This window comes from Typopeltis vanoorti, chromosome 6 (assembly GCF_054136105.1).
Source record: "Typopeltis vanoorti isolate ZY-2024b chromosome 6, IOZ_Tvanoo_1.0, whole genome shotgun sequence".
In the NCBI taxonomy this organism is placed as follows: domain Eukaryota; kingdom Metazoa; phylum Arthropoda; class Arachnida; order Uropygi; family Thelyphonidae; genus Typopeltis; species Typopeltis vanoorti.
This window is the reverse complement of record NC_143554.1, coordinates 23,111,043-23,128,580: the sequence shown is the minus strand read 5'-3', so window position 1 is coordinate 23,128,580 and position 17,538 is coordinate 23,111,043. Positions and strand designations below refer to the sequence as shown.

Sequence of the window (17,538 nt, the reverse complement as noted above, 5' to 3'; positions counted from 1 at the left end):
ATCTGGAAGGCCCTCATTAGATCTTTCAACATGCCAGAATTAAATTTTGCTGCCAACTACAGAACACTCCTACATAACAACTAGTAGATCATACACGTGCTATACGTGTGATGTACGCATTCTTCTGCTTTTATAAAAATGCAATTGTATTCGGTCCATTTATGGTTTCAGTGCAAACAGTTTTTTTAGTGTTTAAGTGTTCTTACATTTATATAATTTTAATCCTGATAAAGCCAACAGCCACAGTTGGCAAAACTAGTTGGTATAACTTAGTTTATAACTAGCAGGCCAAATGTATTTGTTTTAGTTTAAAATAAATACATTTGACAAAAAAAAAAAAAAAAAAAAAAAAAAAAAAAAAAAAATAGTAGTCATTCTCTCCTATATGAAGGTGGTGCCAAAAAAAACAATGGAAATTTGTAAATAATATACTCTGCAGAAATATCTGAAAACCAACATTTCAAAGGTTTTAGTAATGGTAACAGCAGTCATATAGATTTAAATAGTGAAAAATTATTCATTGCAGCCAATTAAATATTTGTAATTAGTCCTAATATCCATCAGTAAATTGTGCTGCTAATGAGTGTAAATCAAAAAATAAGTAAAGAGATGGAGGTTATTGTTCCTAGTAAGACTATGATTTGGCTGCATCTTGACTACTGTGCACAGATTTGGTCATCACTGTTGATTCTTGGAGATCAGGATATAGTGGAGAGGATTCAGAGACAAATAACTAAGCTGGTTGACAGCTCTCTGGAATGCTCTTTATGAGGACTGGTTGAAGGTGTATGGGTTACAAAGTTTAGTTGATAGGTGGAAAAGATGGGACATTATAGAAACTTATCAGCTGTTAAAGAGGTTCTGTAAGGTCAACACAAAGGAAATTTTTCAATATATTATGAATAGAGAGAGAACTAGAGAATACTGGTGGAAGTTGTGAAAGAGTGTGGTTAGTAAGTGTGCATACCAAGTTTTTTGCTTGGAGAGTGGTGAGTGAGTGAATGGAATAGATTACCAGAATTAGTTGAAAGTTCCCTGACAGTTACTTAGCTTAAGGAGAGGTATCGTTAGTGTGGCTCCCACAATCAGTCTTCTGACTCCATGGAGATACCCATGTAATAATAATTGCATTATTTCAACTTTGGTATTCCTTCTAGGTCTGGCTCCCACTGATGAGACCTTAATAAAGGTCAAAACCAGCCTAAATAGTCACCCTTCCCATAATGCATAGCATTATGGAAACCAGCTTCTTTGGCTGAGTGGTTAGCATATCCGCTCTCCAGCCCAAAAGGCTGTGGGTTCAAATCCCGTCATCATGGATATTTGCGATTGCCTGTAAAAATACTAGTGGTGGTGGTGAACAGCAGATGGTGCTAGTGTAGTTGTGGTGCATTGTAGTTGGTGGAGACAGTTGTAGAGTAGGTGCCCTCCCTTGATGAGTCTTTGGACTCCTTGGAGGTGTCACGTAATAATAATAATTATTATTATATATGTCCTTACGGATATGTGCTTTGCTTAAATGGGATACTAAAGCAAGTGATGTGAAGTCATTAACCTCTATATCTGAGTTGCCCAGTCCTTAAAATACTTCAGGTACAAACTTTGTTTGCTTACACTTGGATAAAAGATTAAACCAAGAATATAATTTCTTGATATTTTTAATTTATAGAATTTAAGAAATTCTATAATACCAGTTCATAAAAAATAATGTGAAAACAATCTTAAAAATTATAGGCCAATCTCTTTTGTGTTCTCCCAGTTTTCTCTAAAATATTACAGTGAGTTCTCAACCTGATTGTAGTTGCAGGTGCATTCGAGGTTTGGAAGAAAGTGGCGGACACCAATATTTTTTTCTGTGAAAATTCATACTTGCTTATCACATCAAATGATAACAATTAACAAATTAATTAACTATGAAGTAGGATAAATACATGTCACATTTATTATGTCACAGCTGTGATTGCACTTGTAATGATGTTTGAGGTTGTGCTTCTTTGTCACTGATACAATACCATTGTAAAATAAGCAATGACATTCTTTATCATTTGGGATCATACGAAAGAAGAACTAATGAATTACCTCAACCAAATCAATAGTTTCCACAATACCATCAAATTCACATTAGAAATGGAAAAAGATAAAAAAACTGCCATTCCTTGACATTTTAATAAAGAAACAATCCAATAATAGTTTCAACCTATCTGTATACCGAAAACCTACAAATACTGGATGTTACCTCCATTTCAACTCAGCTCATCACATAGCTCAGAAACTTAGCATTATCTATAGTCTCAAGAAAAGAGCTATACAGTATACGACAGACAAGGATGACCTACTAACGGAATTAACCACAATATCCAGAGAACTTTCTTTAAATGGTTACCCAAAAAGACTCTATAACTGATATACTAACTGATATACCACATCAACAACGTGATGTGGTATATCACTTTACTGATATACCACATCACGTGATATTCTCTTTACTGATATACCACATCAACAACGTGATGACGTCCAATACATCAGTACAATTACGATTCCTTTTGTCGGGAACCTTTCCAAAAAAATAGCTAACCTTTTAAAACCGCATAAGATCAGAGTGGCATTCAAACCAATCAACACTATTCGGAAATTTTTAAGATCACCGAAAGATCCTCACCCATTCTACAAGTACTCTGGAGTATATAATATACCTTGCTCATGTGGTATTAGTTACGTAGGTCAGACCTCTAGAAGCTTTGAAACGAGAAAGAAAGAACACATAGGATATGTCAGAAATAACAGACAAGACATTTCAGGCCTTTCATGCCACTTTGCCTCTACTAACCATCATATTGAGTGGGATAAGAGCCTTATGCCATACATAGAAGATAACTACCATTCAAGAACCTTTAAATAAGCAGCTACAGTCGCCTGTAAAACTGAAAATCTAAACAAGAATCAAGGTCTAATTTTACCAGAAATTTGGAAAACTTTTATCAGATCATTAAACATCAAAGAAATGAACTTTCATAACAATTACGTAATGAACCATAACTAATAAATCACGTTAACGAGACACGCTCATTGTCACGCACAATACCAATTTTTTGTATGAATTAGAATTATCAGTTATAACCTAGTCTGTAACCTTCATTTTAGTTACTAGTTTGTATTCCCTGAGGATGCCAATAGAAAAGAATTGGCGAAACATGTAGGAGGATAAAATAAAGCTACTTGACAAAGATTATAAAAAAAGTGTAATAGTCTTATGAATAATTGTCAAGAAAAAATTCAAAGCAATGACATTTGTCTTTATTCTGGATAAAACAATACTCATCTTCTCAATCATTGAATTTATAGGTTCGTTGTTTTTTATTTTGGATTACTTACTCATTTTGGGGCAAAATTTTTAAACATGAGAAAATAATGGTTGGTTAGTGTGCCGACCATACCAGTGAAGTGGTGTCACATCCCTGAAGTGCCCGGTAGCTAGTAGACTAAATACATAAAACATACACACAAAATTGGCACTGGTAACCCTCAGAGACAGAAGAATTACCAAATGTTCATAATATAATATAACATAAATATTAACATTTTTTACGATTTCAATATATATTATTACTAGGAGAAGACATTTTCCAGTTTTAATTTTATTTTTTTATTTTCTTATTTAATAATTGACAACCGGCACATGCACATATCTCTGCAGATGCATTTGAACCCACATGCATAGGGTTGATCACATCTGTATTACAGAAATGAGTAATAAAACATATTAGTAAATATTTTAGTAAAAATATTTTCCTGAAAGCCAGTGTGGATTTAGATAGAAACCAAGTATCAAGAATGCCCTGCCGTGCTTTACAAATCTTAATTTATTCATCGCAAGGCCAATGCTAACCTTAGCCATTCAGGTTTTTGGTTCTTTGCTTAGGCCAATATTATTTATAATTGTCAATGATTTCTGTGATCTGCAGTTATCAACTTAACATCTGCAGTAAACACTTTTGCAGATGACTGCATTGAATTTCACTGCAAACTCTGTAAATGTGAAACATGATTAGCACAGATGGTTTCATGCTGGAAATCATATATCAGAAAAGCATGCAACAGAGTATTCACAGAACATTTATGCTCCCTGAAGTCTTCTCTTTAAAAAAAGATTCTTAACTGTGACAGTATTAATAACATTATATTTCTCCTTAGGGAGGAACATATCACACCAAACTGACACCACTAATCTCTCCACAAAATAAATTAATACAAATTTTAATAAAAAATAAATAGTGACACTAAAATCTACACCAAATATACCCTATTAAATATCTTACCACTTAGACAATTATTTATCTACAGGACACTACTTTTCCTAATGTCTGATGATCAGTACATAAACATTAGTAAAGGTACTTCTGCAGAAATATGAGCTTAAAATATATAATTCCAAAAGCACAAAAAAGAAATAATCCACAAATACTAGATCTTTTTAGCTCTAAAAATCTTAAATGGTTTACATCTCTTAATACAAAATGAAGCCAATAGGAGCATATACAGAAATCTAATCAGAGAGTACTTAAATTTAATATTATTGTACATTTGTTTAGAATAAGTGTATAAAATGAGAAATTAACTGCAAAAATATTCATTTAATTAGTGAGCTACATTGTCCTTATTCTGTATGTGTGTGTGTTTATATATATTATCCCCAATATATTGTAGTTGATTGTCATTATCTTTGTGTGCTGCAAATTGATTAGTGTAATTGATATACATTTTGTAACATGGATGAGCTTATGCTCTTCGGTTACACATATCTCTATGTTTTATACAATAATTTTGGAAAATTTTAAATTTAATTAATGTTATTTGTACTTGTAATTATATTTATGATTTGTATTTGTAATTTCAATGTAGAAAGGGAAATATGCAATAAATTTTTTCTTCTTTATCTTGTTAGAGTCCTTAATTGATATAAAAGCATGTTACAAGTACTTAGCAGTTATGTATAACAGCATGTACCTGTTGAGAATCAAGTAGAAATTGATGGTGTGCAGATACCCTGTTGGAATCTGTTTAAAGTGAATTGAGTCCTGACAATTCCATCATATGCACAACATCACTTTGTTCTCAGCTGACATCTTAATGTATCCAGAGATAGTGTTTCATCCAGGCTGCTTCACTGATTTTATATTTTTAGATTGTGAAACAATACCTGCCGTAGTAGGCCAAGTGGATTGCATATGTTTTTCCCTAAACAGACCGAGTTAGAATTCCACCACGAGCATGGATATATGTGAATGTCTTTAAGTGGTAGTTGATTTTCATCATCCATTGTGAGATCACACTTGACACTTGTTACATCAAACATCAAATTGTTTGATGTAACATCCTGAGAATTGTTGAGCAGTTCTAGACATTGCTGTTATTATATGACACCTCAAAGGACTCAAAGTGGGAAGGTACTACTCCATCATACCCTATTCAGCATCTTCCTTATTTAATGCTTCAATAACTATTACCACCACATCAACATACAGTGTCACCTACTACTACCACCACCAACTGTATTTTTCGTCTGTAAATTGTGTTCTCATGGCTGATTTGCCTGTGTGCAGGATGAAAAATTCAAGTTTCCAGGAGAAAAAAAAAACCATGATACCTTCTTATATGAGACACTAGCAGCTTCAATTCACCTCATAAAGTTGGTAATAATGACCTCACTGAGTTGCCCTTGGAGTATTGAGTCCATCCAAACACACCCTTCCCCTCTCCATGTGACGCCAATACATCATGTAGGGGACTTCCCAGTGATGATACGTATTAGCCCTTTTCATTCTTCCTTTGTTTTTCATTCTATATTCTTCACTTTACTTCTCTTGAGTCTTTTTACTATCTTCTCTTCCAGATCACCATCACTAGGATTCAATCCCCTGTCTCTGTGTTTGCCATGTGGTGCAAACTTTGGATATCTGGAAAGGAGGATCTTGATAGACTTCGGCCTCTGCTTCAGGAAGATGGGTAGTCCTGGGTGGCTCAGTCAGGATTATTTGGCTATTGGACTTGCTTGTGTCAATAGTGTTGCAATAAGTCTCCTACTGCATGGTCTGTAGACAGTGCTGAAGGCTTACTGTGGTGGTGATGGTATAGTGCCTGAAGCCCTTTCACTCCCAAGCATAGGCATTGCTCGTCAGTCAATGGACATCCATGTGGTTTTTTTTTTTTTTTTTTTTTTTTTTAAACTGTTGTTCCCACCCACTAAAGGTTATTTGTAAACCTTAGTACATTTTGTACTGTGGACAGGTTAGGGATTTTCTTTTCTGTTTTTTATCAATTTTATATATATATATTTTTTTAATTTTTCATTCATTTTTTTTTTTACATAATCTGGAAACCCTGCTTTTTTTTTAGTGCCATTTTTTTTTTTAACTGTTGTTCCCACCCGCTAAAGGTTATTTGTAAACCTTAGTACTTTTTGTACTGTGGACAGGTTAGGGATTTTCTTTTCTGTTTTTTTTTTTTCAATTTTATATATATATATTTTTTTAATTTTTCATTCATTTTTTTTTTACATAATCTGGAAACCCTGCTCTAGAGACCAAATATGAAACTTTTTTAAGCCACTTCAGGCCTCCAATAAGTGGGGCAGTGATCTCCCATCAGGTGATTATATTCATCTCCCACCTATAGTGTGGCTCCATGGTATGTGGGAAGCTTAACACCAAACAAAAATTCTCTTGAGCATGAATTCTTCATCCTCTAATGTTTCAGGAACCCTAACAATGTCTCAATCATGTACTTATATCATTGATACATTATTTGATAACAGAATTAAGAAACAAATGATACCATTATGAATGTAGCAGTTTCTCTTACCATCAATGCAACAGGTGAAAAGCTAATAGGGGAAATGTCACCCTTCTTTATTCAAAAGGGGGTTAGAAGAACTGGCATTTTCTTCCAAAACAATTAAGCTATGCTCCAGGGATATTTCCTTGTGGAAACATCATGTTGGTGACAATCTGAAAAACTTCTGAAAATAACATCAATAGGTGGAATACCAATCACAGTAATACCTCATAAAACATTCAATTCTTGTAGAGAATTGATATCAGAATGGGATTCCTTGATGTGCCTGATTGAGGAGATATGTTCAGAGCTTAAAGATCAGGGAGGGACAGATATGAGGCACGTCCTGATATGTAGGGATGGTTAGCTAGTTCTGACCAGGAATGTCATTCTTACTTTTGATACACCTGACCCTCCAACATTGGCAAAATCAGAGCATCTCAGCTGTCCTGTTACACTGTACATCCCTAATCCACTAAAATGCTTTGGGCATGTCCATATTTCTGACATTTAAACTGCCTGTCATGGCTCTACCACCTGTGTCCGATGTGGTAATAAAGAGCATAATAATAAATTTAGTTTAATCCTTTATCCAAGTGTGAGCAAACAAAGTTTGTGCCTGAAAGTAACTTCAGAACTGGGGTAAGGTAGTACAACACTGGACAACTCGTTGCAAAGGTGGAGCAAGCTAACATCACTCCTATCTCAGTATCTCCCATAATACAAAACACATCTCCTTGCAGATATGTCTAATGTTCTGCATTAAGGGAAGGGCCACTACCCAGACTAGTTTCAACCTTTATTGAGGTCTCTTCAGTGGGAGCCAGGCCCAAGTGGAGATACCAGGCAGAAGCATTAGCAAGGTCATCTCTACCTATAGGAGTTGCCAAATGGTGTGCCACCTTTTTATTAAATTACTCTGGATTTAGAGAAAGATGTTGAAAGTTTATTTTTCACTTGGTTAGACTATAATAAATTTAGTTTAATCCTTTATCCAAGTGTGAGTAAACAAAGTTTGCGCCTGAAAGTATCTTCAGGACTGGGGTAAGGTAGCACAACACCGGGCAACTCGTTGCAAAAAAAAAAAAAAAGAACATAATGACAATTCTTGCTCTGCAAAGAAAGCTAAATGTGTCAAATATCAAGGAGGTCATCCAGATCACTCCTGTACATGGTAGAAAGTGGAAAGCTGAAAAATAAATACAAAAGATTAAAACAGAATATAATATATCAGGATGCAAATAGGAAGTTAACCACCAACACCTATCCTTAAATCATGTTATTCTGAAAAGGTGTCAGTTAAGAAAATGTCAACAGTAATTCAAACTCATATGCCTATTCCTCCATATGATAATTTCACATTATCAGAACTTTATGATCATGAGTGCTTCTCTGTTGAAGGCATCAATCACATGCCCTGCACTCTCGCTCCAGAAACAACTACAAAAATGGTTCTATTCGATGAGAACCAGCTTGTCAAAAAAAATTATGTAATGGTATCACTTAAAGATAAACCATTACACACACACCACAGAAATACCAGATACTTCAGTATCCACTGAAAGTTAATCGAACTTCCTAAATTATTCTGACACATCAGGTGATGTATTGCATATTTTTCTAAAGGAAGGGATGGATATTTGCTTTCCATTCTTCCCAAAGCCAATTGATAAATATAAACCTGACAAAAATAAACCCTCAACCTTCCAGAAATTTGAGAAATCTACAAAGCCAAAACAACAGGAAAATTTATACATTGGAACTGTTGTAGGTTTTGCCAGATTATTGATTATATCATGATTTTTCTGCAGAAACACAAGCCTTTTTGTTTGTGGGGAAACATATTTAAAACCCAGTGAGGACCCTGATTTACTGAATTTCACTTCTGTATACTAGAAGAGAACTGGAAATGGTCCTGTTCATGGTGGAGTAGCTATCCTAGTGGGCAGTCATATTCCTTTCCATCATGTTAAGCTTAATATTGCTCTGGAAGCAGTAGTAATTTGCCTGTCTGTGGGATTTAGTACATTGAATATATCCCCCCCCCCCCAGTTATAGTTAAATGAGATGGAATGTGATAAATTTATATTGCATCAGCCCATACTTCTCATTAATAACTTGAATAGTCACAACATTTTTTGAGGTAGTGCAAACACAAATAGACGAGGTCATATCATTGAACAAATGCTCAACAATCGTGACCTCTCCCTTGTTGTTAATAATAGACTCAATAACTTTTCCATATGTTCTGTAATATATTTTACAATCTTCTCCCCTGCCATTTTTCCACTTCTATGGGATGTTGAAGAGAACATCTATAGAAGAGATCATTTTCCTGTAATTGGAACTGTATTCACAGAAACTGTGTTCTCCTCCTTGGATGTCCATATAGAAATTGGATCTGGAAAATGAAAGTTAGATAGATATAGAGCACGTACATTGAAACATTATGGATATGATGTTACTAATCTGAAATCTATTGCAGACCCTTAGGAAGATTTTTTTTTTTTTTACTATGGAAAGGGTAACAAGAGAACAGCAGCTAAGCTTTTTTACCTGTGAATTAGATCTGTAAATCACCCATTTGTTGAGGAACTAAAATGAGCTCTTTTGCTGTCTCACTATAGCACATTAAGTGTTGAAAGTTTTTTCATTTAGTTATACTATCAATTAAAGATGCCAAGAAATTATATTCTTAGTTTCATCCTTTATCCAAGTGTAATCAAACAAAGTTTGTGCATGAAGTCACTTCATGACTGGGCTACTAGTTTGTAAAGGGAAATGACTTCATATCAATTGCCTTAGTATCCCACAATGCAATGCACATATCTTGACAGACATGTATAATGCTCTGCATTATGGGAAGGGCCAACAACCCATAATGGTTTTGACCTTTATTAAGATCTCATCAGTGGGAGCCAGGACCTGATACCAAGAATGAAGTAATGCAGAAGTCATATTTTCATTTTCCATATACAAGTAGCCGAAAGGTATCACACCTTATAACTAAAAGTGAAAAAACTTTCAACATCTGTCTCTAATCCAGAGTATTTTAGTAATAAGGTGTGACACCTTATCCAAGGCATATTTGCACAGTCACACCATCATTCAGCTCAACAGTATGGTATCCTAAAAACACTAACTCACAGAGCTAGAGCTATTTGTTCCAACGTCACTGTTCTTACTGCTGAACTCACTCACATCACGCCTTAGCCAATAGCTGTAATCTCCATAGGATAGAAAAAATACTAAATGTTCCACAGAATTTCCTTCCATTGCTTACCACACAGGACTACAGCAAAACTGTTACCATCTCATACATTCAAGGCACATCTGAAAAGATATCTAGAGTTCTCAGTAAATATCACTATGCACTGTATTTAAACTTTATGTCATATTGGCAACTTTCATCTGTTCACCTAAGGACAGACTCTCTTTATCATATCCAGGAGTTTATGAAGTGCCTTGTTCTTGTGACCGGGCTTGCTATGGACAGACAGGAAGAAATGTTGACATCTGCCTTGGTGAACATAAAAAATAAATCTAGCACTATTGTTATGGCAAGTTGGATGTAGCAGACCATGCCTTGGATACCACTTCACACAGGATCAATTGGAAGAAAACAAAAGTGCTACATAGAAGTCATAAGTCAGAGAGAGAGAGAGATTGTTTTTGGAATCAAACGGAAGTTTTAAAACATACTCCAAACCACAACAGGTATGGCTATATAAATTTACCAAAAATCTAGGAAACAGTCATTTTAAGATCAAATTAATATTTGTTTTCTCTCTTTTTCCAACATAGATGGCTCCTAATTAGAACTTCAGTCCCTTGTGTTGTCCGTTACATTTTTTTTTTAAAACTAGTCCCACTGTTATACTAAATTGTTGTTGTTGTTTTGCATGCTGTGACAGACTGTTTTTGTGCTCTGATGATGCTGGATATAATGCCAGCAAAACATCAGCAAATAAGTTCATGAATATCATTTTCTTATCATTCTGTGTTGTCATCAATACCGTTGAAAAATAAATAACATGTACTGGGAACACAAGCCTTTCCATGCATTTGTTATGTAAATGGCAACTCAGCAACATGACGGTGCTGGTCATTTCGTGTTAATTGAAATAATAATAATTGACAATCATAACTGATTGTCAATTATTAATTAACAGTCATTACTACCTAACAGAAGAGCATAATAATAAAAATATTGGAATAAACTAATGAATTTGTTACACCAAGAAGCACATCCTACCTTCCTCCCCCAACTCCACTCATGCTGTGTCTGCAGGTATAGTGTTATAATTAGTACCAAGAATTTTAGTAGCAGCCTCATCTTTTTGTAAACCTCATGGCATGGACTAGAAATTACTATTTTCTAGATTGGAATATATGATTATCTAATTTCTGATTTGTATCCTCAAGGTGCACAGGATAATTCATGTGATTAAATTTGCATTATAACTAATTTCCTTTCAACAGTTTTCCTCCTTATAACTTTGTCAGCACTCCAGTATTGTCATATATTCTATTTCTGATTTTCTCAAGCACTTCTGACTACATTCAGTCCAACTAGATCTTGAATTCTGAATGCCAACAATGTCAAGTTATTAATATCTTCACTTTTAATATGATTCTCTCATTGATGTCATCTGTTCACTCCCTTAATTTTTCTTAAAACTCTCATATCTGTCTTCTCTTCTCTAGTTTTTGATTAACTGTTTTATTTCTTACTCATGTCTGAAATTCCTAAGTTAAAATACTGTCTTGTATATTGTTAGTTTAGTGTTCTAACTTCCCACCATACCATTTTGGCTTATTTTGCTGTCTGTTTCCATATGTAATTGACCATCTTCACTAAAAAGTGTGCCTAAATAGCTGATATATTTTAGTTCAATAGATTCTCAATTGAAAATACAGTGGAATTTCTCTGATCCTGTGTATTTTCATAGTTTTAGTGATTGTTTTTTGCTGATTTTTATACCAAATTAGTTGCAGCTGTTATTTTCAATTTAGTTAAAGAATGCTGAAGATTTCCACTGGATTGTTTAGGAGTATAACATTATCTGCTTTAAGCAAACTTCTAAGTTTGATATTTCTGATTCTTATATCAGGTGTAATGCTACTGTCTCATAATTTGATCCATAAAAGATGAATAGCAGTGGAGATAGCATGCACGATTTTACATCAAACCATGTAAATAGAATAATATGCAGAAGCAATACAAATACAATTGTAGCATATTGAAAAGCTTTTTTTCCTGGCATCTTGTTGTATGCTTTTCCATATCTATAAAACTTAGGACAGATCCTTATTATATTCAGTGGTTTCTCAACTATTTGTTACAAAGTAAAAATCTGATTCTGGCAACTGCTGTTTGGCCTAAACCCAGCTTGTTCTTCTCCAAGTTTCTCTTCCAATTTTTATTAGCATTTACTCAAGTACGCTACATAAATTTTATTTGGAAAACTTAAGGAAATTACTCTGTAATCGCACAATCATTGTTAATTTCCCTTTTTTAAAAAAATTATGAACTATGAGATAGATCTCTACTCCAATCATCTGGAATTTGATCCTCTGACCAGGCCTTCTGAATTATGCACTGCCATGTAAAACTGAAAATACCTTCATATTTAAGCATTTGTTGTCAGATGTCATCCATTCTAGCTGCCTTCCTACATTTTAGATTTTTGATAGCTTTTACTACCTCAAGTATTAATACATACTCCTGATTGTATTCCTCTTGAATATTTTCTACCACTGTTCTGTCACTTCTGGTTTGACTTTGTGAAATTTCACAATGATTACCCCAGTCATCAAGGATTTCTTTACCTTCAGTTTTTAAATCACCCTTAGCATCTGTGATTCTTTTCACAGTACTCTTTCCTTCATTTTGAATGTTTTCAATAGCATCCACAATATTTTACACCTTCATGATGTTAGTCTTCTGTATTCTTAGAAAAGTTTTTGATAAATTTTGTTTAGGAGTTTATCACAGCTTAGTTCCAACATTTTTTCTCTGTACTCCTCTCTCTCTCTCTGGGCATATGCTTACATAACTGTACCAACTTTTCATATGCTTCTTTTCGACAGCTACCTCTTTAACTTCTTGTCTATAGTCTGTTTGAAACAGTTAACTAAATCTGATAAGTGGCCTGATTGAGACCTTATACAGGAGAGCCATAACCCCTTTGCTTCTGCATGTGAAGGGCCTTCTCATCATTGCTATAATCCATTGCAATGTTTTTTCAATTTTAGCACCGTGACCCTTGAACTTCAAGTCTATGTCCACCAGCGCTCCCAGATCTGTCATTCCTTTCGCTTCTTTCAAAATTTCTCCATTAATTGTATTTCCTGCATCCCAACCTTGCTACCAAATTTATTTAGATAAATATAATTCTTTCTTAATTAATAATGCAAAATAAAATATTTTCTTTCTTGATGTTATTATTCAAGCATTATTTATGGACCATAGAACTGAGGGAAAGAGGAGGGGTGATAAGAACATGTTATTCGTCCTAAATGTCTTTGATTCTAATTGCCAATAAGCATGACAAGTAATTTATTTAATATTTTGCACTCATTTAACAATTACTGTTAATGACTTTGTATTTAATTTTTTTTTTTGTATATCTCTGTTTAGATATCACTTTCAAGTTTCATTAAAAAGTCTTAGTCTTATTACTTATCCCTAAAATTTTGTATAGAGCATTAAATGAACAAATGGACAAATATAAAGAGAATCTGAGTGCCAAATGCCAACTTGTGGAAGAACTTCAAGGAGAACTAGAAGCTAAGACTTCTAACACCAATGATGAAAGTTGCCAAACTGAAGTAAGATGCAAACTACAGTAGAAAACGCCTTTTCTCTCTGTCTGAAGCAACGTTTTCTTACACTGTTAGTTTATCATTATTGCTATATGCATGTTATCAAACATTGTGTGTGTGTTATATGAACAAGCATGCACCTGCATGTTACTTATTTATTATTTTGATTTGGCTATGATAATGTTGGTCAACAAATTAATATTATATAAGTGATTCTTATGTATTTGTAGTATTGAATCAATCTGTGATCAAAAAAAAAAAAAATCACATTTGTTGTTTTTACATACAAATATCCCACCCATTGTAGTGTACCTTACGTTTAAAATTTTATGGAAGGGAGTCACATAAAGCAAAAAAAAAAAAAAAACGTAAATACCAAGGCACACATTTGATTACGTTGTTGGAATTTATTATCATAACTTAGTCAATAATAATAGATATTGGTTAGTGCAAGAAGAATGACATTAAGTGTGAGAGGGTAAGGGGGAGAGGAAACCAACTGAATGGAAGAGACAAGGAAATAGAGAAAATTGAGAAGTGTGGGAGCAGAAAGAGCAGAGCAGAGTGGAGGGGGGGGGAGAGATTGGAAGCAGAAAGTCATGAATGTCAGTGAGAGAAGGATGAATGAATCTGTTTGGTGTACTCCATTCAATGATTAGGGGTATGCACAGTAGAGTGCCAGATAAGTGGGATGATAGAGAATGTGACAGTAGCAATGAAGAGAGGTGAAAATGTAGAGGAGATGAAAGTAAAGTTTGGTATAAATGATCTGAGAGGAATCATGTAGCATGAGATTTGAGATTGATGTTAGGAATGGCACAGCAGAAATGTATCCAAGGAAAGATAGTGAGCATGTTCCCTTGGTATGATAATGTGGAGTAGAGGAGAAGAGTAGTGGTAATGAATGAGATGATAACGAGAATATGTAGGGAGAGAAGTCTGGAATATGTAGTTGCATGGAGTGCATTTGATGATAGAAGAGAGCTGTTATGCAAGCGATCGTTTACATTTGAATACAAAAGGGTGCAGGCTTTTGGGGAGACTTGTTTTTTGGGCAAGTATGTCAGGACAGGGAAACTTGAATTCCAAAGTGGAACATAACAGGGATGGCCTCATTTTGAAGTAGTGACTTGAAAAATGAGAGGATGTACCCTATGATGCAGAGCCAGGTGGAGTATGAGGGGGGAATAATAATGGCTATAAGAATACTTTCAAAGCACTATATTTTGTGTATACAAATGCAATGCATTAGGAATAAAGGGAATGTGTTTGTCATTGATTGACTCATTCTCTCCAAAGATTGTTGGTATCAGTGAAACTCGGTTAACTGAGGAAAATATTCTGACAAGAATAGAAATCAAGATGTTTCAGCAGGATAAGGAATAAATATACTCAATGAAAAAAATATTAGAGATGCCTACCTAATAGCATGTCTGTCCTCCTCTAGTGCGAATAACAGCTTGTACTCTCCGAGGCATTGACTCCACCAGATGCCAGAGAGTTACCAGAGGTAATACCAGCCATGCCTGTTGCAGCATCGTCCACAACTGCATTAGATGTCTGTCTCCAATACATGGATCTGATGTCTCACTCAATGATATCCCAAAGAGATTTGATTGGATTTAAATTTGGGGACCTTGGGGGCCACTAAATGGTCTCAAACTCAGGTGAGTTTTCCTTGAGCCATGCCTGGGTGGTTGTGGCCTGGTGATGCAGTGCATTGTCCTGCTGAAACAGACTATCACTATCACCTGTAGGATGTGCAAAGGCCATGAAAATGTGTAGGTAATTATCCAGCATTTTCTGGTAGCTTGCAGCATATAAAGGCCTCTCCAAACACACCAAGGGACCTAATGTGTCAAATGAGAAGGCTCCCCAAACCATCACAGAACTGACACCTCCTTGAACAGAGCCGACCTGTCACGACAGTGCCATGGACTCATTCTGTCGATGACACACTCACACCTTACATTCCATCAACTTGGTACAGCAGGATTCATCAGACCACACAACTCTGGTCCACTCTACAGAGGTCCAGTTTTGATGGTCCCGACACAAGTGAGGGGCAATGATGAGCTGTCAACAGACACTATTAGGGTATCAGCTCTTGTAGACCATAGTATGCAGAGTAGGCCATACCATTTGCTCACTGATGCTGCTTATACCTCCAACATTAAAACTGGATGTGATTTGTGCCGCCATTGCCATGTGGTTGGTCTCTGCAAGCCTTGAACAGTCTATATCAACCCCCAGTCGTCAGTGGTGTGTAGTCGGCCACCACTTGCTTGCCAGGCACTGGTACGTCTGCATCCATTAATGGTATACTCATGGTAAACCGTTGATACAGTTGTCCTCGAGAACCGTAGGGTTCTTATCACTTGGGCTATGGAATGATCCATCTGTCTTGTGTCAATAATACATTCACAATCAAAATCGCTAAGATTTTGATATCATTGATGGCATTTACCCATGTTCGTCGATTGTGATACACTGTTGGGAAGCCCTGATGTCTGCCTATTTACCATCTGCATTTAGGACTATGACATCATAGTCCTAAACATAGTCTGTTTGGGTATGTTTCATTCTGCACGGGGGATGGGATGCCAATCAACTTTCCATCACCCCATGATAAGATATGAATAAGAGATGAATTGTGTCTTCTCAGGGTGGAGAATTAGTGAAAATAATGGTAAGATCTTTATAAGACAAGATATTTAGTGAGATTTTGCTATAGACCAGGGAATATAGATGGTGATGAGCAGGAAATGTTTAGGAAATTATCTTGTCAAAGTGCAAAGCAAGTGATCATTATGGGGAACTTTAGCTATAGCAATATAATCTGTGTAGAGGAGACAGCATTTACTACTAAGAGAACAATTTTTGGATTTCTTGAGAGACAGATGTCTTAGGCAGCATGTGGTGGAGGGAACACAGGATCAGTAGTTTTGGATTTGGTCAAAGCATCAGATCTGTTTAGGACTATGATGTCATACTTGCCCCTTGTTGGAGAAAATGACCATGTAGTCCTGACTTGAAGGATGAATAGGCATGTGGAAGTATCAAGGCAAAAGGAAGTTTTGTAGAATTATAAGGCAGGCAACTATATTGCACTGCCAACTTGCAGCATACAAGGATGAAAGAATTTGAAGGAAGAGATGTTAGTAATGCATGGGGGATACATAAGAAAAAAACTGTCGATGGCAATTGCAGATGTACCTCAAGTAAAAAAGATAGAGCAATTTGGAATCAAATAGATGACTAGAAAAATTAAACATGAATTGCCAATGAATAAGAGATTATGGAAGACATATAAAAGGCCTAAGTTTGATTGTCATCGTGACGAGAAGAATATATGGGTTTTTGCAATTGAAAGTGAGTTATCAAATCTCATACAGAGGTAGGGTTTTTTTTCTCCTGGAAACTCAGGTTTTTCATCCTGCATGCAGACTAACCGGCCTTGAATACACACAATTTTCAGATGAAAAATACTGGTGGTGGTGAGCAGTAGATGGCATTGGTGTATATGGTAATGGTGGTTCGCTGTATTTGGTGGATTAAGTGGTGGAGATGGAGAGTTGTAGAGTAGGTGCCCTCTCTCGATGAGTCTTTGGACTCCTTGGAGGTGTCACATAATAATAATAACAGTAATAAAGAGAGAGGTGGAGAACAGTCACATGAGGAATATAAGGCTCAGGGAAAGGTGGCTAGTATAGCAAGGAGAGAAAAATCAGAATACAAGAGGAGACTAGTGCTGGAATCTAAAGATGTTTTTTTGCTATGTGGGGGAATAGGAGGAAAAATTATTGCAGACGGATTACCTTGTTGGATGTAGATGGGACTCAGATGACATAGTTCAGCTATTTAATGATCATTTTA

At 35.4% G+C, this 17,538-nt stretch overlaps 1 protein-coding gene across 6 annotated transcripts in view; it reads left to right on the top strand.

The window, feature by feature from the left end:
- The window catches only part of LOC150105337 (uncharacterized), a 409,874-nt gene that overhangs the window by 213,506 nt on the left and 178,830 nt on the right, over positions 1-17,538 (top strand). For 4 of the 6 annotated variants that reach the window (XM_090394715.1, XM_090394718.1, XM_090394714.1 and 1 more), the window contains one exon: positions 13,542-13,668. The exons of 1 other annotated variant lie outside the window; for it this stretch is intronic. In XM_090394715.1, coding sequence (XP_090250841.1) covers positions 13,542-13,668 — 127 coding nt within the window. Of the gene's footprint in view, positions 1-13,541; positions 13,733-17,538 lie in introns of all 6 variants that reach the window. One more of the 6 variants, XM_090394716.1, reaches the window with a different exon arrangement.